We start from the raw sequence: 25,656 nt of genomic DNA, 5'->3' as shown, positions 1-25,656 counted from the left end.
CGTGTATCCAACGGCACGAAATACATAGGCATCTGAAGCACTATTAACAACTTTGTTCATACAAAATTTTGTTTCGATTTTAATTAGACTTTTTTTTAATGGACGATGAGATTAATCTTTCAAAGTTAATCAAAAGTGTGCGTTATTACTCCCGAATACTGGACTTATTAAAAAAAATATTGGAGCATTAATAATTTTGTCCACTTTTACCAAAAATAGCGCTGTTAATAATCATGTCCACATCAACCAAAGAGGCAAAGGGGGTATGTGACTACCGTAAGTCCGTAACCACAGTTTACGACGTTTGATACGGCTCAAAGCCATTTCAGCCGTTTGAGTAAAATAAAAGGTGGACATCAAACCGTTGATAAACTTTTTGGAAAATCCTCCGAAATCATTGATTGTTTTTTTTTCCTTTTCTTTTTTTTTAACCAAAAATAAACTGCATTAATATCAAATAAGAAAGTACATATGTATCGACCATACACATATAAGCGTATCAATAACCCCATACAACAAACAACACAACACAACCTACTTGGCTAAAACAAAAAATACCCAACATAACAAACCAAACAAACAAGGCTAAAACAACACCCCACAAATCTCCAATGAACGTCCCAATCACTCCCTCAACGCCGATTACACAACCAACAATACCTGCAAACCAAGAATAAGGAACAGGAACCAAAGATAAATCAATGCAAAATCACGGCGTTGAGGGGTACGAAAAGTACAAGGGTCACCACAGTTATCTTGAATCACTCGTTCCTGCTTGCGCTTTCTCTCAGTGGGATTTTGCAAAGCCTTTTCACTACAACCACCAACTTTAACGCTATCTACCTTCTTCCGTTTTCGAATGCCGGGAATCTTAACAGTTGTAGGGCCACAGTCTGCTAATCGGTATCGCCATAAAGCCATGACCCTCTTAGACTGCAAATTCCTGAGTCCAGTAGCTGTGTCCAGTACATCTCCAACCCGATCAGCCAAGGACTCCTCCAGGCAAAATTGATGAGATTCAGGCATTGGCAAAGAAGACACACAACTGGACAGGGGAGATGAAACCTCTTGCATCTGAAGGGCACTAGGAGGATCAGACACATTCACCATTGGAGTATCAAGGTCCTGAGTACAAAGACAATCCTTCGAAGACACATGAACTTTTGAAATACCACAATGATTATCAACAGGAGAGGGCATTTTACTCTCACTTCAACAGCCGAGAGACTCGGCATATGAAAAAACTGGAAATTCCTCCCCAAATCTGATTCTCAAAGACATTTGCGATTAACAAAGATAAAATCACGATCCATGATGACCTTCTTCTTGCGATGACAATACTCTGAAGGACAAGGCCACTTCCCACAAGCAATTTAATTATAGACCCTACCAACAATCTCAAGCTTCTCCGACTTAAAATTGGATTAAAAAACTCTAGAAGCAACCCAACTAGAAGAAGTTCCCTCACAATGACTCTTAGACCCATCTCTCGAAGTCTTTCCCTTTGTTTAAGTGAAAGTGCAAGAGTTTACAAGGAATTGCAAATCCAAGAGAGAGAAAACCCTTTTTTCCCTTCTATAGGCACCGACCATCTGTGCATCGACATATATGGTCATTTCTCATAGTTTTTTTCCTTTTTCGTTTTTCCTTTTTCCCCTGGCCGTCCCCCATCCTTCTGTCCCCTCCTCCATGGCGGCTCATCCACCTTTTTCCTCCTCGTTTTTGTCTCTCCTCCTCTTTTCCTACCTCCATGGTTATGAGACGGTTGGAACTCTCTTCTTAAAAAAACTAGATCTCCTACTCTTCTTGTTATATTTGGACTACAAGACTGAAATATGAGTTTTGGCTCTAGAATCGATCGGGCGACCGTGTTTCTGTCCTCTTCAACAACGATGGTAAAAGCGTGAAGATGTAGATCCACTGGTGATACTGCGGCGGGAACAAGATTCAGTAATGATCCTCCACCTACCTCTACAAGAGAAGTGTTGGGTTCGACATGAGCGGCTTTTTCTTTTGTTTTTTGTTAATATGATTTAAATGGAAATCAGCATGATCTCTGGTCCAAAAAGGCGTGAAATTCCCTAACTGTGGAATAGTGGAAGTCATAAAGGACGTTAGCACCCCGCCTAGCAAGACAATGGGCCTAATCGATGTCATTGCTGTCAATCTTAGTAATCTCCTTAAAAAAAGAGAGTTTAAATATCTCCTTGATTCCGGTTGTGCAGCAAAAATCTCTCAGCAAAGTGGGGCTCAATCTGCCCCTCCTATGTGTAGAATAGCATTTATTGTTTTGATACCGAAATTTCCTTCAAAGATGTAGGGTCACACTTACAGAAAATTCCAACCAATAATACAAAGACAAGAACATGCAACATATCTAGTAAATAGACCACATAAATCAGATTATAAAGAGCATCTTCAGTCCACTGCTCAATTGCCATTTTTCAAGTATTTTGAAGAGTTATACTAAAAAAACGTACTCCAACCCACACATTAAAAAAAGCACAAAATTGATGACCGTTTCTCTCTTCAAATATAGTGATTCAACTTCACTCATCTAATGGTGGGTTTCTTTATTACTTACATTTAAGTAATTTAATTTATCATTAATTGAAAATTTTACGTGTATAAAAATTAAATATACATAGTAGTAAGTAAAAGGTAAAATTATGATAAGTAAGGGTATGTTCCACTAATTAAAATAATTATTTATTTTTTTAATAAGATTTGTATTTTTAATTAAAGATAATATATTGTGAGAGAATAACCTGTCTCGTAAAGTAAAAAAATGACAACTTAAAAATAATAAACTTAGAGAGTGTTTCCATTAACAAATAATTATTTACCATTTTGTTTTCACTAACAAATAAGTTGTCAACAAAAATATTTTTTGTTACAATAACTCAACTCATAAATTCATCAATAATTTATTTATTATCGAAAATAATTTAACATTTCTCAACAACTTATTCACCGTGGAAAAAACCTCTCAGCCACAAACAACAATCTACAAAAAATTTCACTGCGTAAAACACGCGGGATGGGGCCTAAATAGGGTTTACGAACAGGGTTTTAGAATTGGGTTCAGCTTTCCGCTCCATAGCCCGCCGTAGCTCTGTATTCCTCTTTCCTCCGACAATCAACACACACCTGCACTCCCACCACGGATCATCGCCGACAACCGCTCACGGAACACCGTCGACGATACATCAAGGTGAGGGTTTTCACGTTCTCTGTTGGAATTCGCCTTATTGCTTTCTCTATTCGTATATTACCTACTGAAGTTAGGAAAACTAGATAAGAGTCCATATCTCAATGATTCTCCCTGCTGGAGCTGATTCAAGTTGAACCTAACATCGCGTCTTCTTCCTTTGCAGCCGCAAACTATTGTTCTTCGATGTAATTTACGTTTTCCCCCCTTTTTGCTTGTTTTTCTTTTCTCTTTATATTATCAGAAGCTTCTGATTTGGTTTTTGATGCAGTGAGAAGGGAACACCTATTCAGAGGTGTTGGTACCAAAAACAAAGCAACTAGTTCAATCTCCCTAGCTACACGACTGACTCCATGTCACTGTTTTGTTAAAGTTAAGAGATTTTGATGTCAAGATACCTCGTAATTTAGTAATCTTAAAGTTATTCTTGTATTTGTAAAGCCAGGATAAAACAAAATGTGCCATTGATCTTTTCTTTACAGAAACAATTCCCAGCACCATGTTTATGACTCAATTCACCCAACAAATTCTCAATGTTTTTTATTTTCTGGTCAAGTCTGGTAAAATAAATATTCTCAATACAGTTGATTATTATTTTTTTCAGGTTGCCAAGACAGTTCTTCATAATCTTATTCTCTTGATATGGTACAAATGGAGCCACGTGCTAAAGAACAATTTGGGGACTTGGAGTGTGGACAAGATTTGTGGAGGTATAATATATAGGTTTTTGTAAGTAATGGTGATTAGTAAAAAGACTCTGTGTTGCTTCTGAACTTCTTTTGACGATTCCTTCTCTCGGATTGGATTCAAAACTTAAATGAAAGCAGCATGGTTACTAGAATCATCAAATTCACCATTTGCAAGTTTCAACCCACTTGATTCAAATGTTAATTGGGAATTGAGGTGACTCGTCCAATCTCATTTTCCATTCAGTATGATTGACGTGGTTCAGCACAGTTCACTGCAATTCAGTTTTGCCTCTGTTTTTGTTCATATACTGCAGGAAAAAGCATAGTTTTTGCCCTATCTATAAAGGAAAATAACAAGAAATTGATCGCTTTTATTGTATTCATGTAGTGGATATAGATGTATACAAATTAGTAACATTGATATTTAACAGTATTTCACAACAAATTTTCCCTGTTTGACATCACTGGAAGGCGTACATAATTTTTTAGGCTGTTGAAAAAATTATACCACTCTTTTGCGAACCTACTCTCCTCCGTTCTTTATTTATTAGTTTGTGTGGTTAAATAAACTTTGTTTTATTTTCCTGCATTTGGTAGTGCAAAAGATGGGGGTGATAGCAATGCAATCATCTTGCCAGGAAAGAGAATGAGTAAAAAGAAAGGCAAGAATCAGGTATATGAAACAAAGTGTCTGTATTTTTCTAGATCTCCAATTTTGGTGCATTATATATGAGATGGTTTGTTTGGATATCCTTGTGTAGGTCCATGAAAAACTTAGGACCAAGAAAATGCAGAAGATGACAAAATCTCAGAAAAGAAAGCTAAATAAGATAGAGGTTGGTGTCCTTGTACGACTTCAGTCTTTCCTGATCTTATTTTATGTTTATGGTACTTAGAATGACTCTCTTAGTATGCACTACGCACAGGAGGAGAAGGAGAAAGCACTACTCTTATCGAAAAGCATTGAGACCTTGGAGTATGCCCTCATTTTGGTCTATTTGACTAATTCCTTTCTCGCAGAGTCCCTTTTATCCCATGAGTTGTATAGACTGTTTCATAGATATTTATGTTGGTTACTTTTTTCAATTTCAGGAAATACAAAATTCGGGATGATGCATATGCATTGATGTGGTCTTCACGAAACCTTGGTCAGGTTAGTGCAATAGTTATTATGCTTCTCTTTTCGCGGTCAGAGAATGTACCTTCGAGTAACTTATATGGTTGGACCATATTATTTTGTAGGTTGAAACTGTGCGCGAACGACGTAGAAGGGAAGTGCAATTTTCTAAGGCGGGTTTAGCTTTGCCTCATAGTGATAAACCTTTCAAAAGAAAGGCTGCTGTCAGCCCTTCTTGTGAGATTGAACCTGATTCTGAGACAGTCCAGTCAACAAAAGGCCTTGTTGACGTAGACTTTCGGCAGCCTGTAATGGCTGAGAGGGAAGTCACATCTAAAACTTCTTTGGCATATTCCAAAGAATCAGTTTCTAGCTGTGGACTTGGTGCATTCGATGGGTATGATGCTACCAAGCCAGTTGAGGAAATTGCCAACAAGAATAATGAAACCTGCATGCGAGAAGATGCTCAAGATTCTTTGCCTATGACGTTCAATTCTGATAGTAGCAAAAGTAACAGCCCATTGGTATGCTTCATACTTGGATTATATGTTTTTTTTTTTTGATCAAATGTTAGTGACTGGAAGAGGAGGAATGCTTCTTTTTCTTTATAGTAAGACTCTGCATATTTGTTACCTGTGTATGATATGTGTATTGGGGATTCTTATGGGGCAGGATCGGACCATCGAAAGTCAAAAAAGGCATATTAGCTCGACCACCAACCTGGTAGATTGTCCTCCTCAGGGAGTTCTATGTCCTCCAGTTGTAGTGCATGTATTGAGACCAAAAGAGGTTGAGAACAGTCGGAAGGATCTTCCAATAGTCATGTGGGAGCAGGAGATTATGGAAGCTATCAATGGAAACATTACTGTAATTATTTGTGGGAAGACTGGTTGTGGTAAGACCACTCAAGTTCCGCAGGTAACCTCTTTGGATGCTTGCTGTTAACATTTTTGTGAAATTCAGTTGTAACTTTCACTGTGGTGGTCTTTGAGTATTAACCTGTTCTTTGTTCAGTTCCTTTATGAAGCTGGCTTTGGTTCGGACCAGTCTAGTGTTAGGAGTGGTATCATTGGTGTTACCCAACCACGCCGTATTGCTGTCCTTGAAACTGCCAGGAGGGTGGCATTTGAGCTTGGTCTTCGTGTAGGCAAGGAGGTTGGCTTTCAAGTTAGGCATGACTGCAAGATTGGAAATAGTTGCTCCATCAAGTTTATGACTGATGGAATTTTGCTACGAGAAGTGCAGGTTAGCTATCTACTTGCATAGGCGTGAATTTGCTGAAAAACAATCTGCTTTGTTGATAATTCACACGCTTAATTGCTATTGCAATCTTCTTGTGTTTCTTGGTAGAGCTAGATTCTTTTTGATATGCATAGAGGCGAAGAAATTTGCATGTGGCGTGTACGTGCAAAATGCCCCTTCCATATTTTCTAAAGAGTTACTTTTTCCTACCGAAAAGGAAATAAGAGTAATTTTTCCAGTAGGTTATGCATATTCGTCTGTTGTGTTGTTGGGAATTGAGTCTCTTGAAGCTTAGGGTCCCAAGGGGTGTTCTTTTTGTTTTCCATCAGAATCTCTGATGAATTACATTGTATGCCACATCTAAAAGAGAGAATCTTTGGCAGGGGATAGCATGCTATTGGCTGTGAAAAGCCTTGAGTTTTTATTTATTTATTAATTATGCTGTGCTCTTTCTACAAATTCATTCTCTACTCGTTCATCTCAGAATTGACTCGGGCAAGTTTTCTACCATGTTTTATAAAAAAAATTTAATGACTGCATTCGTTCTATTGCTCTTTTGAATGTAACAAGAAATTTAACGAGAAGCAGATAATGAACAATGAGGAATGGGAACTCCAGTTGTAATCACAAACAACTATTCTCACCTTGCAGGGGACCAGTGATTTAAAAAGCGCGCGAAGCGCGCGCTATAGCGCGAGGCGCAGCGCAGCGCAAGGATTGCGCTTCGGACCTATGGGCTATAGCGCAGAACACAAAGGCGCAAGAAAGGCGCTGAAGCGCGCGCTATAGCGCAAGGCGCCAAGGCGCTGAGGCGCGCGCAGAACGCAAAGGCGCAAGAAAGGCGCTGAAGCGCGCGCTATAGCGCAAGGCGCCAAGGCGCTGAGGCGCGCGCTTTTTGCTGTGAGGTAAAAATCAGTCTTACGTTCGCGATGCATTGAATAATTTCTTCCTTTAAATCGATGGGAGCCCTATTCAATCAACAAACCAGATCGAGCAACAGCCTCTTCGACGATTCAGAGTCTCGAACGATCGGACCCAGCTTCTTCTTCTCTGGTCTCCCTCTCTCTCTCTGATTGTTGACTCCAAGTAACAACTTCTTCTTCCTCCTCTCACCATCTCACGTTTGCTTCCTCCTCCTCCTCTCACCTTCTTCTTCCTCATTTTCTTTCTATTTTCACCGATTGTCTAGGACCCCCCCTTTTCTTTTTTCTTTTTTTTCCAGTCACAACCTCCCTTTTCTTTTTTCTTTTCATTTTTTCCAGTAGTAGGACCCCCTTTTGCTTTTTTTTTTTCTTTTTTTTTCACCTTTTTTTTTTTTTTGTGTTTCCAGCTCTGTTTAAAATATTTGTTCAGTTTGTTGTATTTATTTGTACTTGTTATTTGTAGATGACATCTGAAAATTCTAGTAATGCCTATGCATGCCTCTAGATTTTATTGTCTTTAATCCTTTTGTTATGTCTCTAAGGCTATACATTATTATGTTAGTTTTTCATGGATGATATATTATGTTTAGTGTTTGGTACTTTCGTTTAACCATTGACATGTTATGTTTTATGACATTTGAAAGTTTTACAAGTGTTTATTTGTGTTGAAAACTTGTTCTAATAAAATTTGCCTTGCGTAGAATTTTTTTTTTTTTTTTTGCGCTTCGCGTCAATAAAGCGCGCGCCGCGCCTTGCGCTTTGCGCTAAAGCCCCAAGGGATCGTTGCGCCTCGGTGCGCCTTTCGCCATTTAAAACACTGCAGGGGACAATGACTGCTGCAAACTGTAGACCTAGTCAAGGCTGTTGAATTATATTTTAATTCATGTTGTAATATTCTCTTGCTTAATGCTGATGTTTGACCTTTTTTTTTTTTTTTTTTTTCTCCCCCCTTAAACCTTGCCCCTGGTGTTGTTTGTTGTTGTTATAAACATGAACCAGAATGAGTCAATCTGTTGTTCCCATTGGTAAGTTAGATGTTAGGAAAATACACTTCGGTTTTCTATATGGTTTTAATTAGAACTTTGGACGTATTGAACTAATGATCATGTCATTAAGTGGCTTTTGTTGTTTTCTTTTGGAATAAACTGTTCTCAATATTTGCCTTTCGTGAATTCAGAGTGATTTCTTATTGAGGAAGTACTCTATCATAATTTTGGATGAGGCTCATCAGAGAAGTTTGCACACTGACATACTTATTGGAATGCTTTCCCGTGTGATACAACAGCGCCAGGTTTGAGCTTAAAAGTAATTTTATTGGTCGAAGGATAGTGTAGATCACAGTTTGCCTTCTATCGTAGCTTCTCCTTTTTCTTGTCCAGCCTTTTCTCTTCGTTTTAGGTTTTGATCTGTTGATTGATCCCAGATTATCTATGAGGAACAGCAGCGTAAGGTCTTTTCAGGAGAAAGAATTAGCCGTGAAAGTATGATCTTTCCACTGAAATTGGTGCTGATGAGTGCCACCTTGAGAGTCGATGACTTTGTGTCTGGAAGAAGGATATTTCTCAACCCCCCTCCAGTAATAGAAGTCCCAACCCGGCAATTTCCGGTGACTGTCCACTTCTCGAAGCGAACGGAAATAGTGGACTATATTGGCCAAGCCTATAAGAAGGTCTTGTCAATTCACAAGAGACTGCCACCTGGTGGCATACTTGTCTTCGTAACGGGTCAGAGAGAAGTAGAGAACTTGTGCCGGAGGCTACGTAAAACTTCAAAGGAATTAGTTCAGAATGGCTCTAAAAGAATCATGGAGAAAGAAGTTTCTACAATCGCAGCAGGGAACTCCATAGAGGAAAATGATATGAAGGAAATTAACGAAGCATTTGAGATGCATGGAACTTCACAAACTGACAGGTTCAGTTCCGATGACGTTGATCTAGGTGATTCAGAGGATAATGAGTCTGATTTTTCTGAAGATATGGAGACAGATAGTGATCTGGAAGGAACTGATGATGTGGATTTATTGAACCATGAAACTGAGAATATTGATGATCTTTCAGAAGTATTCAGAGACGAAGGGAAAGTTGCTTCATTGACAGCTGCATTCGAGGTTTTGGGTGAAAAAACTACCTTGAATCCTGATTCTGATGAGAAACAGGTTGTTCCTTCCACTCCAAAAAGCTGTTCAAACCAATCCATTCCCAATGTGGGGGAGAAAAGGGGTGCAGCTGGTCTCTGTGCTGGTGCAATGTGTGTTCTTCCCCTTTATTCCATGCTTCCCGGATCAGCGACGCATCGTGTGTTTGAAGGGATCCGGGAAGGAGAACGCTTAGTTGTTGTTGCCACTAATGTGGCTGAAACCTCTTTAACTATCCAAGGTGTAAAGTATGTGGTTGACACTGGAAGAGAAAAGGTTAAGAACTATAACTCCTCCAATGGCATAGAAACTTATGAAGTCCAGTGGATAAGCAAGGCATCTGCTGCTCAACGTGCAGGAAGAGCTGGAAGAACCGCACCTGGCCACTGCTATCGCCTCTATTCTTCTGCAGTTTTTAATAATATTTTCCCTGACTTCTCAAGTGCTGAGATATCAAAAGTACCTGTTGATGACATCGTCCTGATCATGAAATCCATGGGTGTTCATAAGGTGATTTCCTAAAGTAACTATAGTCTTCCCATCTGAGAAAAATAATTATAGCTCTTCCAGAGTGGTATCTCATTGAGTGCTAAAATAGTTTTTTTTTTTCCAACTATTTCAAACTGGTTAGTTCCGGTCTTAGTACTTTCTGTTTTGATTCACCAGAAACTATGTTTCTTAGATTACCAGTCCATGTCTTGCCATGATGCTAAGTTGGCCTTTGTTGAGATTGTTTGCTTCTTGCAGTCAGCATTTGCTGCTGGATTTGCAATCTGACTGTTTGGTTGGAAAGATTGATATCGACTGTTTTCCTTAACCCCTCTAGTTCCCCATTTTCTTTCTTTGTTTGGGTTTAATTAGTCATATCTGAACTTGTCATTGCATGGCTCAGTAGTCAGATTGGGTTCTGGTTAGCATGCATGGCCATGAACATGTGGAGTCTCTCATCCTGTATGTGCAAATCATGCTTAGTCCTTGCTTTTTGGCTATCTGTACCATGTGTCATTTGGTTAATGAGCATATGCAACCATGCTGTTTTACTTTTTCCTAGTTGAAGATGCTGCTTGTGCTTCCAATGCCAACTAAAAAGTTCATACCTGGCGAAGGTTGTTGGTAATTTGATAGCCGGGCCTGGTCCGTCTTTGTACTGAACAATCTCAAGAGCCTTGTTCTGACTGTTGCGTTTCTCTTGTTATGTCTTGATTACCCTGATTATTTTTTTAAATAAGTGAGTTAAATTGAACGGTTCATGTTTTCACGGTATTCCAGGTTTCAAATTTCCCATTTCCTACTCCGCCCGAGGTTACTGCCTTAGCCGAAGCTGAGCGTTGCTTAACGATTCTTGAAGCCCTTGATAGCAACGGGAGACTAACACCCTTAGGTAAGGCTATGGCACAGTATCCCATACGTCCTCGTCACTCGCGGATGCTCCTTACAGTTATCCAAATCGTGAGAAAGGTGAAAAGTTATGATAGGGCGAACCTTGTACTAGGATATGCAGTGGCAGCAGCTGCATCTATGAGCTGTCCGAATCCTTTTGTAATGCAATTTGAGGGAAGCCACAAAGACATGGACGGCTTGAAGCAGGACGAAGAGAAAAGTATAGACAAAGAAGAAAAGTTAGGAAGAAAGAAGCTAAAAGAATCTGCTAAACTATCTCGTGCAAAATTTTCAAACCCCAGCAGTGATGTTTTGACCATAGCTTATGCATTGCAGTGCTTTGAACGTTCTATAAGACGAGAGGAATTCTGCAATGACCACTCCTTGCACCTGAAAACCATGGAGGAGATCTCCATGCTGAGAAAACAGCTACTTCAACAGGTGTTTAACCAAAGTACTAACGATCCGCAGCAGGAGTTTTCATGGACTCATGGTAGAATGGAGGATGTTGAACGTGCTTGGGGGGTCGTTTCTGATAAGCATCCTCTTCTACTGAATGAAGAGGAGCTCTTGGGTCAAGCTATATGTGCTGGTTGGGCTGATAGGGTTGCCAAACGCGTCAGAGGAGGTTCAGTGTCAGAGGGAGATAGAAAAGTTAATGCGGTTCGCTATCAGGCTTGCATGGTTAAAGAAACAGTTTTCCTCCATAGGTGGTCTTCTGTCTCTAAATTTTCCCCTGAATTCCTGGTGTACAGCGAACTGCTATATTCAAAAGAATCAAAACGGCCATATATGCATGTGGCGACTAGTGTGAAATCTGTTTGGCTTGTCAAGTATGCTAAGTCTCTGTGCACTTTCTCTGCCCCCCTCGTGGATCCCAAACCTTATTATGATCCTTTGACTGACCAAGTTTTCAGTTGGGTTGTTCCGAGTTTTGGCCCTCATCTATGGCAGCTCCCATTGCATAATGTTCCTATCGTAGATGATGTGCACAGAGTACCTGTATTTTCTGCTTCTTTACTTGAAGGCAATGTGTTGCCTTGCTTACGATCTGTCAAGAAGTTCATGGCAGCCTTACCTGCCAGCATTCTGAGGCCAGAGGCAGCAGTTCAAAGAAGGGTTGGGAATCTTCTAAATAAGTTGAAGTCCAGGTTGAGAGTCATTGACAGCTGTGCCATGTTAAGAGAGGCCTGGGATGAGAATCCCAGGGAATTGTATTTGGAAATTCTAGACTGGTTTCAAGAGGGTTTTCATGATCAGTTTGAAGATCTTTGGGCCAAGATGCATCATGAGGTTCTTTTAGACCCTAAAGAACGTTTCCCAAAAAGGTTCAAGAGAGAGAACAGGGTTAAAAGAAGCAGGCTCGCTTAAAAGAAACAGGCTCCATCTTTCAAGGAGCTATCTACTAGATTCGCTCTTCAATGTGGAATGCAGCAAGGTAATTTTTTGAACCATTTTGTCTTTGTTGAATTAGATAGTTCAGCGTGTTGTATTTGTAGTTAATGTTTTTGAATGTAGAGCCACATGAGGTAACATCTTAGTCTAGCCCGCAATTTTTTAGTTGTCAAATATGTTTCACAAGAAATCTTTTTATGCACAAGATTGGATGGAGCTCAAGTTCTGGTGAATAAGTACTGGAAACTGATGTTCTTTATTACAATGAAATTAAAAACAGAAGAGGAATGTTCGACATAAAAGAAAGGTAAAGCTAAACAGGAAGGGGATAGTCTTCGGTAGCTTGGCAGAAAAGTCTAGGCATTACAGCGGGTTGGCAAGGAAAGTATAAGGCTAATTATTGGTACAAAGGATCTTCGGTTCCCTGTACTTGCTCACCAGCGTTTGAGTTCCATCCAACCGGCTCTAATGGTCAGAGTAGCATGTCATAAAAGTCTACGCATTACAGCAGGTTGGCAAGGAAAATATAAGGATAATTTGCATACAAAGGAACATCGGCTCCCAATACTTGCTCACCAGTGCTTGCGTTGCATCCAACCGGCTGTAGCGAACATACTTTATATCAAGCTATTCTTTTCCTGTTTTATGGGTTTACATTACTTTTCTATCAAGTTATTCCTTTTCTGCTAGGAGATTGACTTCTACACTCCCCATTTCTACACCTACACTCCTTTTTTTGTCCTTATTCATGTGAATTTACCTTTTTACCCTTTCATATGTTCACTTTTTTACACATTAAGGGGCAATAGAGTAAATTCACACCAAATAAAGACAAAAAAAGGAGTGTGTGTGGTAAAAAGGGGAGTGTAGAAGTCAATTTCCTTTCTGCTATGGCCTGTATGAACATTCTATCATAGCTAGTAGAATAGCTTTTAGCAGTCGCGGTGCAGCTAACCCTGGCCTCTTCATAATCGGACTAATGATGTTTTGGACCTCATTTGTTTGGGCCATTGTGCATTTATTTATTACTCATACGCCATACATTCAATCTTTCAACGCAGTGTGAAGTCAAGTTCGTGGAGGACAATACGAGTCAGGATCGGGTTCAGTTTTGAAGGGAGAGGTCACATTCAGCAGCGGAACAAAAACTGCTTATGTCTATAAATCTTGTTTGTGTTCCGTTCCCTTGTATTTAAGCTATTGTTCACCAACATTACATTTATAGTTCTTGGATAGAATGTCCGCAAAATTTACCAAGTTCATAACAAATCTTATTGATTTGCGTAGCCAATTTTGCAATGAATCATTCTACAACCGCACCCAAGTACACACCCACTCATATAGGTGTGGAGGTCCACACATACTACACTACTACTGTGTGTGGGACCCACACACTCATGTGAGTGAGGGTGTGTATTTGGGTGTTATTGTAACATTATTGTTTTGCAATTAATAAGTTATTTCACTCATGTCGGGGGTGGAGTTGCTGTCAAGTGTCAACCCACAGTAGTGTTGATTGTGTGTGATACGAGAGGCTAATGAGGTTTGAGATGCCTTTGGACATGGGAATCGTCATGTTGCAAATTATATCTGTATATTAAAACAAGATTTTTTTATTTTTTATTTTGGACAAGGCAAATCCTCTTCTATTGCTAATCAAGGGCAAAGGGATGGGGCCAGTGGGGTTTGATACCTCCCTTGTGCAAGGAGCATAAGGCACCACCGACTTGGCTGCCACTCCATTTGCAAACAAGACTTGAAATTGGTATATTTTCTAGCGTTGGATGTAAATTCAAAGGTTTATATTGATTTCTCAAATGGGCGAGATAAGCTCAGATGGATCTGAGGGTTCATAACATCAATCCTTCTGTCCCACGTCTCTCTGTCACTCTCACACATGGAAGCTGCTCCTATTCTACACAACCGATCTAAACCAGATCATTTCGAAAGGGAAAGGGTCAATCAAAAATTTTCTTTTTTGTAATTTTTTTCTTCTATTTTTCACCAAATATCCAAATGAGAAATTTCGCAAGAAACTATAACGCTTTCCTTTCTCGTAAAACCCCTTCATCCAAAGAGGTAGTTAGTGCATCGTAACTTAGGTGAATTGTTCAAATTAGGTTTGCGGGCTCGAGATGGTGGGTACTAAAATCTAATAAGACCAATGAGTTAAGATTGGATTAATGTTTTTGGTCCAGAACGACCGAGGGGTTTGGGTTTGGGTTTGGGTTTGGGTTTGGGTTCAAGATGTTGAACGATGATAATGACACCTTTTGTTCAAGATGTTAAATTACGTACTCATTTTAAAGTTCAGAATTTCAAACTAAAGGAAAGATCCTCTCTCTCTCTCTCTCTCATCTAGAGAAACCAAAACCTTTGGCTGGGGGGAGGGGGCCGCCACCACCTCCTTTCCCCTCCTCCCCTCTTGGCTCTCCCCCCTTTCACTCTTCTCCCTCTCCACCCCTTTCCACTCCTCTTCGTTTTTCCTAGTTTGGACCCTCTCCATTTTGGTTGGTTCTCGTGTTGTGCTCTAGCAGATGAGTCCCTGGCTAGCGGCTTGTGTGCTCATTCTATTCCGGCTCCTCCTGGTCTCCTAATTTGGTTGCAGTGGCCGGCGGGCGGCGATTGTGGGATGGTTGGTGAGTTTAGGTTTTGGGGTTTTTTTTATTTCTTTCTGTTCGTTTTGCTTTTTACGGTGACCGAACTCCTCCGGCTAGTTTCCCCAATCCGGCTTTGTACCGGTCTGGTCTCCCCAGATCCAGTGAGTGGTGGTGGTGGGTAAATAAGGTTGTGTGTTGTTTCTCGCTTTTTTGGAGTGGCGTTGTGTGGTGGCCGGATGTAGTCGGTATCCGGCGCATGATCCGACTGCTTGGTGGTGTTACGGCAGTTTGAGCGCGTGTTGGTGGTGACAGAATAAGGCTCCGAGGCGTGGCCCTAGGCCAAGCATCATCGTTAGCTATGGGGGTGATCTGCAGGGGAGATTTCATGGCCATCGGCACCGTGTGGCCGGTTGATCGGAGATTCAACCCAGGATTCCTACTTCGATCTTTGTGCCCGGAGCCTGTCGTGCCAGCGTAGGCTTGCCAGAGAAGATTCTCTTTTACTTTGGCTCGAGATCCAGTTGGTGCCTCCATCGTCGGTGTCAGGTGGTTCCTCTTGGCTGAAGGTGGCCGGCGTGCTTTGTGGAGTCCTTCCACGATGGTCTTGTTTTTCTGTTTTGTTTGTTTATTACCCTTGTTTCCATCAGTTTGTATTGTTAATCTCTGATAGGGTTCCTACTCCAAGCCGGGGCAGCTAGTGCATAAATTGCTGGCCCATTGTGTCCTGACCTATGGTGGTGAGCTGTACATAGGACTAGTCACTAATTTTGCAATTGTTAGTCGCCGCCCCTTTGTCACCTGTTTTCTTGTTGTTCAAAAGGAAAGATAATACACTATCTCAATTTGTTTGTTCCTCGGTTTCTTGATAATTTTCATCAGTAGTAACACTTTTTACAGGCAATATGAATCTTGTTTGACTAAATTAGTTGGATTAATTACCAAGGCACCGTTCAACTAAGAAAAATAAATATTTATTTTTTAGAAAAATACTTATTTTTTAAATTAAAGGTGATATGTCGTAAGAATAATCTGTTATGTAAAACGAAAAATAAATAATTAAATAAGGATCTTACCAGAATGGAGCCTAAAGTTTTAAAAATCACATAAAACATGATAAAATAAAAGGCTATACCATTCTAAAAATAGCAAAAACTCCCAAAAGGGACTAATGCTAGGAGCTCTGTCGGTCCAAATTTGTCACGAGATTAGCCATATGCCGGACAAGAACAAGCAGTGAAAGAAATAACCTGCCTCAGAGAGAGAAACGATGAGTTTAAGCTCGATGGTTTTTAGCCTTCTGCATTCTAAATATAAACCACACGGTTGCATAAATAACCCAAATGACATGAAACCAAAAATTGCTTTTGTCAAAACAACTAGACCGGAACAGTACCAAAAACACAGACCATATGAAGTAATTAATCCTCCCATTACTGCAAATCTCATTTCTCGGCTTTCTTAGATGCCCTGCCAGCAGAAGAGATATTCTTGTCAAATTCCAATCTAAACAAACTGATTGTATAATACTAGGGCAAGTAACAACATACCGGGTAGGTTGAGTTGCAGGTGCTGCTGCTGCTGCCACTGGTGCAGGGGCTTGTGGTGCTTTCTCTCCGGGTCCCTGCGCATAATCACAATACAAATATTACCATCCCACATAATCAAATCGGCAATTTGGGACAAAAAAAAGAAAGTAATTATCATTTTTCCATGTAGTATGCCAAGATGACAAATACATACATTGGGTAAAGTTTTGGGGAAAAAATCTTTGAAAAGGTTAGATTTATTAGCATGTACCTGGGCCAAACGTTCTTCCCTCCGAGCAAACTTTCTTTCCCTGCTCGCCTTATTCTTTGCACGCTTGGCCTCAAACTGGTCAGATAAGGTCTTCTCCCTAGCTTTCTCAGCCTTGGATTTGTGGATGCTCTCCATTAGCACTCTCTTGTTCTTGAAAACATTACCCTTCACCTTCATGTACATATCATGATACATGTGCTTGTCAATCTTCTTTGATTCCCTGTACTTGCGCAGCAAGCGCCTGAGCACACGCATCCTCCTCATCCACAATATCTTTGTGGGCAACCTTGCCTCCCTTGTTCCCTTCCTTTTACCTGAAATAAAGAAAGAAAGCAACATCAGAAACCCACTTGACCAAAACTTGAGAAAGAACACATTGCCATCAAGGCCCATATGATGTAGGCTTGTAGCCTATCTTGGAGATTCAAAAATATGGAACTGAAAACGATTCTCGACCATGATATCTCCTATACAAACGTCTCGCTTCAAGACACTGTGTTTGGTTTGCAATTTTGAGATTTATTTTTGAGATAAAAAAGTTCTATAGATCTGCGTATTTTACCATCTTTAGTAAAAAAAATTAACATTTTGACAAACTCTTTTACTTTTTGAATAGATGTACGCTATGTACATCCAAAAAGTATAAAATAAGTAAAAAATTTGACAATAAATCACTAAAGATGAAAAAACACGGACGACGAAACAGTCAAAAGTTTTGGAGAGATTATTTCTGAGAGGAGAACCAAACAAAGTTATAATTACAAGTACTATCTTGGCTTGTCCAGAGAAATAATTCAAAAAAAATTTACTTGTCATCCAAGATGATTTCAGCTGATGTTTTCCCTGTTATATACACATACATAAACAGCAAACTATGACGTGTATGAGCCAATACTATTTCCATTATCAGTAGAAGGCAATACCATATCCGGAGTGACGGCCCTTTCTTTTTGCCTCCTTCATTCTGCGCGCACGAGATCGTGAATGAATCTTGGTTGGTTTCCTAATGATAAAACCATCCTTGACCAGCTTCCTTATGTTTTGCCCTGCAACCAAAAACAAAAGAACCATATGAACATGGCAAAATTCAATACAGGAAATCATTACCCAAACAATTGGGCAAAGGCTTTCATATACGACACGGGTATAAGAGCTTCACTTTTACTACACTTTTACTACGTAGACCAGATATCATGATGTCAGCATGTAAATATTCAAGGCCAGTTCGGTTTGCTTGACATTTGCTTATTTTAAGTGGACAATATTTCATTCTTGGATTGCATAACCATGGGTCAGTTTCAACTAGCAAAACGAATTACCAAAAGAAGGGGAAATGCTGCTGTTGTAAATAAATGTTCATATTATCACTTGACACTTGCTTATTGTATCAAACGTAATTCGTAAATAGGAACTAAAATCATCCAGTAACAAGGCATCAATTTCTAATCATTTCAGTCTCTCCCATTTTGATGAATTCTTCTATTACCTCCAAAAGCCATAAAAAAGATATGTTGAACATTTGTTGATTAGATTATAAAATAACTCTTGTTTATCTGAAGTACAATATGCTTTCTCGTGCAAATACAATTGTCCGCATATACCACTCAATTATGTTTCCTTTCGTACGAGATCATTTTCCCCTAGCTGTGAAATGCATAAACAGGACCGGTTAACACTAAAGAAGATTTTACAAGGTATTGTAAACATATTAATGTGGCCTGCTGTGGTACTCATGTTTCAAACCCAATATCCACTATCACCGTCACATATTCCGCACAGATATTCTGGTAGTGAATGATTTTCAACACTACAATCCACGCACAAATGTTAATCCGCTGATGCATGCATAGATAAATATATTGAAAAATACTCCAAATCAACAAATATGGAATAATATCAAGGTTCAGGATCCAAAAAATGGAATAAGAAAATCATATCGTTTCCCACAAATAATTGACAATAGACAAAGAAACCCGAGCAAGTATCAAAAGGTAATCCAACGAAATGGATCATGGACTAAATGCAAAAACAAAAATGAACATAAGGGAGAGAGAACATACGAGAGTTGGCCATGGAGATTTCATTGACTTCATTTGGGTCAAGCCAAACCTTTCCGCCACCGCACTTGAGCACGTTGGCGGCGAGCCGCTTCTGAAGCTTCAGCGCCACCATCTCTCTCTCCCCCTCACACACACGCCCGCCTCCCCTTCAGATCAGCTTATAATTGCCCTAGGGTTTTGAAGAGGCCGGGAGGGCTTGTTCATTTGTTGGGCTCGTTTCTTAAAGAGAACCAAAACGCTCAACTAGTCTACGGGCCCAATAGTTGACCAAGGCCTTCAAGAGTAGGCTTTAAGTTGGGCTTTATTATAGGAAGTGGGCCTTTTCCTATTTTAAGGCCCATTAGTTATGAAGCCAACCGGCCCGTTAAGATAATTGATGTTTTTAGAAGAGTATATCATATGATAGGATGGGTATTATTGCACCATTAGGAGCTCCAAATTCAATTTTATTATTCTAAATCAACCCAATTAAAAAAGTAGAATAAATTATGTATGTAGTTTCTGCATGTATTTTTTATTATTATTATTTCAAGAAAGATGCCTCTCTCCCTTTCTGGGTCAGAAAGGTGCCTTTTGCGGTTTGCCCTCTTTTATTATCATATATGTTACAGTATATACTATTTGACACCACAAATGTCATCAAGTTATCTAAAATACTATTATCAAAAAAATCAACATTCTGTTGAATTATCGGCTCTCAACATTTTAATTTAGAGTTTAAAAATCTTAGCTCCGCACTTGACCGAGTTAGTTAGGGTCACGGTTTCATACGATCTATTCTTCTCCATGCATGTGGAGTGGAGCAGGTGTGTGCATAGGGAGTACAAGTGAGTAGTACAATAAAAGGCGATAGACGACGTTATGGGAGTAGTAATAGTACATAGTACAAGTTTTATATAGAAGCAGTGGGCTGGGCCGCCGCCAGAGGTAATTGAAGAACCAGAAACCAGGAGCGCACTCGGAATTTGAAACCCACCACATGCCCTAAACCAGGAAATGACAACAGAAGAGATCCTACTTTAGTTTTGCATGCCACCACCAAACCAAACCAAACAAAACACAGACTTTGACCTTTTCTTGAGTAATAGTAATAATTTGGCGGCTTCTAAATTCTTCCGGAAGTTGCTCAAACTACTATGCCAACCCCCTCCCGCTCTCTCTCTCTCTCTCTCTCTCTCTCTCACAGGTTATGCTTTCATTAAACAAACGAACAAAATTCAGGACAAGTTAAAGAAGAAATACAATTCACTTCTGAACACTAATACCAAGGCCCTTTTGTTAATTTCTTTCGACTTTGGGATTGGATTGATAATCTCAAGGGATTGCTAATCTTTTTTTTTGTTTTTACAATGAAGGCATGGACTATTAGGTGATGTTCCCCTTTCTCCGAAAAAAACTTTTTGAAAACAGAAGGTAATTTTAAATTCAAATATAATGAAAATGAAAAATATTTTTTTAATTTTTTTTGCACTATTTAAAAGATCTTAATGAGATTTATCAAACAAGATCCATATTGGTAGAAAAATTATTTGGATAAACACATGATTTTTGAGTTTGAAATTGCTTCTTTTCTAAAAAGTTATATTTCTTAAAAAGCGGAGCACCTCCTTAGTCGTATAGGCATGTGAATCCCCTCGTTAGGAGGTCTTATCAATACCTTGGGGGATTTGGTATTAACAATTCAATCCCTTCCTTGCCAATGCACAAATACGAAAATAGCATTCATCAATCATATCTCATGTGAAGGGCAAAAACGGAAATGTGTACTATCAATCCATTCTTATCCCATGTGAAACAAACATGATATTAGTAATCTCATCATCTAATCTCATTTCAAACAAACATATTCATCACCAATCTCATCTCATTTACCAATCACTTCTCATTATCAATTTCAATCTCATCTCCTTACCAATCCCACCCCTCTAATATATTTTTATCAAACGAGGCCTAAGTTCTCGGTAATTATCCTCTTTTCTTTTGTGCCCGAGAAAGGTTGGGGAATAGAGCGAAAATCCAACCAAATCTCACGAATATCCTTAGCCCGTTATCTCTCCTCATCTTCTTCCTCTTGATAAAAGCCACAGCTCGCCATTTGGATAAACCACACTCTTAGATTAGTCAGTCTCGTTATAAAGCACATAGAAGAAGTTTGAGATAGGATCTCATTAATTATATATAAAGCGCGGATCAAAAAAAAAAATATATATATATATATAAAGCAGATAGAATTATGAGATAGATAGATACACTAGTATATTACAATTGAGGAAGGAGAAAGAGACAAATAATTGAGCTGCTTCATTTCCATCAGAGTACTTTATGGTGGATGAGTACTGTTTGTTCCGCCTGAAAACACAATTTTATGTAGTAAAAGTAAAACCTTGTTGGTATACACCTTTGCAATTGATTAATATCGTTATGTTTGAAGAAGAAGAAGAAGAAGAAATACATACTCCCATCATTCATATGTTCAGACAGAGGATATAGCATACACCGTTGGGCAAGGCATCATTATATTAATTGAATTTTATAAACTCAAATTCTGGAACAAATTCGTAATTTAATTACACTTGCTAACTCAAAGCACTAATTAATGAATCCTGTATTATTCAACTAACTTAAACCAAATTTACATCTTAAATTACTACTACTACAAGTTACCACAAAAAAAAAACAAAAAAAACAATTATCTAGTACTAGTAAAAATTAAGAACAAACAGAAATTCATTAAAAAACAAAACTTCAAGAAAAAAGGCATTTCCAATTTTCAGGCCACCGCACCAGTATCATCATCGAAGCTCCAGAGCTCCACAGGACCAGAGCTGACGAGGCTCTCCTGCACCGTATTGCTCGGCGCAGCCGCCGACTCCCCGTCGAGGTACGGAATCTGATAGAATTTCATGAACGACTCGTAAGCCATCAGCTCCTCCGACAGCTTCTGCACCTCGTTCTCTTCCTTTTCTCTCCCCTCAACCTTTTCTTCTGTCACCTCTTCCTCTTCTCTCTCCTCAACCTTTTCTTCTGTCACCTCTTCCTCTTCCTCTTCCTCCACCTTCACCTCTCCTAAACAATCATCGGTTCCATTATGATTGCTAATACAAGAGTAAGCACTTTCTGACCCAGACCGGCAAATTCCTTCACTGTTAAGAACCGTAACAGGGTCGTTTACAAACCCATGAGAGTTGTACTCCCCAAATTGATTTAAATTATCACCCAATCCGTTGTAGGCCTGGAACGAAGGAGGAGGATCGGGAGGAAGAATGTAATTTATGTCTTCGTTTGGGAAATTAACTTTGGCTTTCTTCCCTCTGATTTTTCGAGCTTCTCTGTCGTAGGCTCTGGCGGCTTCTTCAGCTGTGTTGAATGTACCGAGCCAAACCCTTGCGCCTTTTCTCGGATCACGAATCTCAGCCGCCCATTTTCCCCACGGACGCTGCCTGATTCCCCTGTACAGGTTCTTGCGTTGCCTCTTTACAGTGTTTTCGCCATGCTCCTCCCCTGTTCGTATAGAAATATCGAGTGAAAAAGTGAATTTTCAAGAAAAGTGGCATACAATGATGTAAAGAAAAATGAAACTTGCGTGTACTTGTTGGCAAAGAATTCCGCTAGTTTTGATCCATTTTGGAAAAACCTTGTTTCCAAGTGAGGAAGTTAGATTTTCACAACTTTCTTAAAAACTGAACACCAAGAAAGTTGCAAGGAAAATGATTTGTTCATCATTTTCATTTTAGTTCATTCTTGTATTTTTTGATGAAATTATTGTAGCCTTCGGGTTTTTACCTTCAGATATTTTGAAATGAATTGATTGCCTGTTCAAATAAAAAAAGAAAAGGAACGAGGCCTAAGTGAAGAGCGGGAAATTAAGGGGGCATACCGGCAGAGGGTGGAGCTCGCTTGCGGGTGGTTTGTTGATCTTTTGGGGGGGTGAATTTGTTGGTGAATGAGGAGTTGCGCCAGAGGTCAAAGCCGGAGACACGGCGGTCACCGCTGCCATGGATGAGTGAAGCTACTATTGCGCCGCCACACATGAGTTGAGCTAGAATCGTATGAGATTCTTCTTCTTGTTTGAAGAAAACTAAAATGGAAGGCACTGGTAGAAAATAGAAATGGAAGGTAGGAATGTTCTTGTGGAAATTGTTGACGAGAATGGAGGAGAGAGAGAGGAGGTGGGTGGGGTTTTATAGTTCAAGGGGAGAGGAGTGAGAGTTTTATATGGGGACGGCATGGTGAGTAGAACTTTCTTGGCGTTTACGATTCGATTCTTCCCGTGTCTTCTTTTTGAATTAATTGCATACTGATCCCAAACTCTGCGTTTTTACGAATTTAATTTAAATTTAATTTAAATTTGAAAATTTTATTCTGGTTTGAATTTTTTTGAATTTGTTAGTTTTGTGCCAATTTTTTTTAAATTATTGATTTATCTCGACAAGAGGAATTGAAAAATTAAAATTATTTTACTTTTATCCAAATATTTTGAGAAATAACTAGTTTTTAGTACAAAAAATGATGATTATTTCTCAAATACTTGTCTAATTTGTTTTTCTTATGTTATTTGCGTGGGTAAAATGAAAATGAGAAACGCAAAGAAGGGGGAAAAAGTAAAAACGCAAAGAGGATTTAAAGTAGGCTCTTTGTTTTTCTTCTGGAATCCGTATCATCCTAGCAATTAAATTCGTCAAGTAGAATCTCATTACAGTCATCGATCGACATCATGCTTTCCACTACAACTTGTTGAATGGGACCTTCCCAGTTGCCAACTTGTTTGTTTATTGATATAATAATATATACAGTATTGATTAAGGTGGACAAAACTACTCCAGAAAGCAAATGAAAACCACCCTCGTCAGTGGTTTTGGGCTTTGGCATGCAGATCATGTGGTCAAAAAAAGAAACAAAATTCAACTTGGGTAGCCCAAGCCCTAAACAATTAGACTATTTGCACAATTTTGCTGAGTTTTTGTAAATGCAGTACTAGGTATTATTTCTGTTTTAACTTGCAGTTAATTTAATTTTTTTACTTCCAATTAACTAGTAGAATGAAAAATGAGATAAGAATGTTGGAAAAATGAATGAGAAATTGTCCCGGGGCATGATGAGGAGCTGATTAGTCACATCCGTCTCATTATGCATTAAGTCAAGATGTAAATATTGGAGGGTCTATAAGCTCCGAGCTTGATATAAGGGTTGGACTTGAGCCCATAAAGGCTTTTTTGGATGTCCAGAATATTTTGATTTGAAATGAAAGTGAAAGGTCGGTGTCGTGACCATTCGGTTCCCTGTTCGGACAAATAAGCCACAGTGGCTTATTTTTTGTTCTTATTCAAATTTTTTTCGTATCACTTGGCTTATTATCATTTTTTTGGGGATTATTGCATCCTCACGACGAGAGGAATCTAAAAAGTAAAAAAATTTGCCCGAAATTCAATTTTTTTTGAATAAAGACGAAAAAATTGGCTTATTGATTTACTTTCGTCTTTATTCAAAAAAAATTGGATTTCGGTCAAAATTTTTTACTTTTTAGATTCCTCTTGTCGTGAGGATGCAATAATCTCCAAAAAAATGATAATAAGCCAAGTGATACGAAAAAAATTTGAATAAAAACAAAAAATAAGCCAAAATGGCTTATTTGTCCAACACTAGACTCATTGGTGGCAAACCTTTCAGCTTTCCATGTCTATCTAGAATTAAACATCCATGTTTATGGATCATCATTGTTCATTTTATGATGACACAAATGAAAGGTCTCCCTCCACAATGAAAAATTGGGTTTCTTTCTTACTTTTTGGAGGACACGAGAAATTTCAATGCTTTTGTTTCATAAATTCTGGAGAAATCCAGAATTTTGTATTGTTTATTCAATTTCGCTCTTCTTGTGAGAGAGTACGCACATGGTTTTGTTCGTTGCGCAATCTTTGTGTGTGGTGTGCATGAGGCGATGTAAAACCGTTTGTATGTTGAGAGGATTCCGGATGGAACCTCAACCACCAACCGGGAGGCAAAATCTATTTTAGGACATCGTGTGAAACATGGGCGTTTCAGTTTAGTTTTTTTCAATTTTCCATCGATTCAATCTGTTATATTGTTCCTATATAGTACTGGATTTTTATTCATGTATAGTTCAAACTTGTATATGCATGTATAATTTTCAAACTTGTATTTTCGGGACTAATTTTCCCAACAAAGAAAAAGGTCACACACCTCAATGTAACTTAATTTTAGTTGCACAATCCTTCAGAATGCCTGTGTTAGCAAAACTCGCACTCTGCTCGCGCTTTCAATTCTCGCTCTTGCGAATTTTAGTAGTTTATGGTGTGTTTCAAATGCGCTTTCACACTTCCGCTCCTGCATCCGCACACGAATTAAGTGACTGAGAGCTTGATGACCTCAAAATTGGACTACTTCTCTTTGATAACTTTTTCTAAATTGGTTTTCTAAGTGAACATTAAGAAAACAAAACAACAATTTGCTCTTTTCTGTATTCAGGATACCTCCAATCATCCATGTGTTGCAGCTTGCAAGTAAAAAAAGAAGTAATGGCATTACAGACACTATTTAAGTAGTTAAAGTCGAGTTATAATTTAAATAAATTTAGTTTGGCTCTCTTGAAATTCAAGTAACTATATCTTATTCTTTAAAGATTATTATTTCAGAATTACTTTACCAAAAAAAATTAGATTATCTTTTAATTTATGTCTTGGAGCAACGAAATAAAAAGCATGTGGGATCTTTTGTCATGCAATGAATATTCCATTTTTTAGGTTGGCTCTCCTTAAATGAAAATCCTCACTCTCCCATTGCTTGTAAAATGATTTGATCCGAGTCATTTAAAGCACACCAATGAAACCCGTTTCATTGTGGCTTCTTGAGTTTGATCATTGGAATTTGGAAATGACATCTTTACTTGCAAAGGGTAGGCTTTGTACTTCAATATTTCTCGGGAAAATGAAGATCAAATACATGTTTTGATAATTAATATCTGCTACGGACATGTTGAGAATATTTGTTAATACTAAAAATATTCTTCTTGACGGATATTAACTATTAAAATACGTTATGGGCCGTCATATTTCCATATTCCTCAAACCCCGCATATTCGGCAACTTCT

General features: G+C 38.9%; 3 protein-coding genes and 1 long non-coding RNA gene across 7 annotated transcripts; 1 reads left to right on the top strand and 3 right to left on the bottom strand.

Annotated features, from left to right (window-relative positions):
* Nucleotides 1-3,055: 3,055 nt before the first annotated feature.
* LOC131304539 (ATP-dependent RNA helicase DEAH13-like) lies at nt 3,056-13,377 on the top strand. Of its 3 annotated transcripts, XM_058331803.1 has the most exons (15): nt 3,056-3,214; nt 3,378-3,399; nt 3,483-3,583; nt 3,816-3,921; nt 4,498-4,573; nt 4,662-4,736; nt 4,827-4,876; nt 4,993-5,053; nt 5,143-5,541; nt 5,690-5,935; nt 6,032-6,262; nt 8,360-8,473; nt 8,606-9,826; nt 10,586-12,134; nt 13,153-13,377. In XM_058331803.1, exons 4-14 carry the CDS (start codon nt 3,854-3,856, stop codon nt 12,065-12,067), a joined length of 4,023 nt encoding a protein of 1,340 aa, XP_058187786.1. In that variant the 5' UTR covers nt 3,056-3,214; nt 3,378-3,399; nt 3,483-3,583; nt 3,816-3,853; the 3' UTR covers nt 12,068-12,134; nt 13,153-13,377. The 3 variants fall into 3 exon arrangements, with proteins under 3 accessions (XP_058187786.1, XP_058187795.1, XP_058187776.1); XM_058331812.1 differs by lacking the exon at nt 3,378-3,399; XM_058331793.1 differs by lacking the exons at nt 3,378-3,399; nt 3,483-3,583.
* On the bottom strand, nt 6,786-8,435 carry LOC131305798 (uncharacterized). The gene is made up of 2 exons (XR_009193360.1): nt 7,999-8,435; nt 6,786-6,903 (listed from the first exon to the last, which is right to left on the bottom strand). It is a non-coding gene; the product is annotated as an uncharacterized LOC131305798 (long non-coding RNA).
* A 2,548-nt stretch (nt 13,378-15,925) lies between the features above and the next one.
* Nucleotides 15,926-18,765, bottom strand: LOC131305334 (large ribosomal subunit protein eL19x-like). Its single transcript, XM_058332399.1, has 5 exons — nt 18,549-18,765; nt 17,412-17,534; nt 16,489-16,802; nt 16,239-16,312; nt 15,926-16,158 (listed from the first exon to the last, which is right to left on the bottom strand). Exons 1-5 carry the CDS (start codon nt 18,658-18,660, stop codon nt 16,134-16,136), a joined length of 648 nt encoding a protein of 215 aa, XP_058188382.1. The 5' UTR covers nt 18,661-18,765; the 3' UTR covers nt 15,926-16,133.
* Nucleotides 18,766-21,138: 2,373 nt separating this feature from the next.
* LOC131305068 (ethylene-responsive transcription factor ERF071) lies at nt 21,139-22,728 on the bottom strand. 2 transcript variants are annotated; one of them, XM_058332379.1, is made up of 3 exons: nt 22,426-22,728; nt 21,541-22,049; nt 21,139-21,501 (listed from the first exon to the last, which is right to left on the bottom strand). In XM_058332379.1, exons 1-3 carry the CDS (start codon nt 22,577-22,579, stop codon nt 21,319-21,321), a joined length of 846 nt encoding a protein of 281 aa, XP_058188362.1. In that variant the 5' UTR covers nt 22,580-22,728; the 3' UTR covers nt 21,139-21,318. The 2 variants fall into 2 exon arrangements, with proteins under 2 accessions (XP_058188362.1, XP_058188360.1); XM_058332377.1 differs by having other exon boundaries at nt 21,139-22,049.
* Nucleotides 22,729-25,656: the final 2,928 nt, after the last annotated feature.

This window comes from Rhododendron vialii, chromosome 1a (assembly GCF_030253575.1).
Source record: "Rhododendron vialii isolate Sample 1 chromosome 1a, ASM3025357v1".
NCBI classification, from domain to species: Eukaryota; Viridiplantae; Streptophyta; class Magnoliopsida; order Ericales; family Ericaceae; genus Rhododendron; species Rhododendron vialii.
The sequence above is the reverse complement of the archived record's forward strand: the minus strand, read 5'-3'. Positions and strand labels throughout refer to the sequence as shown.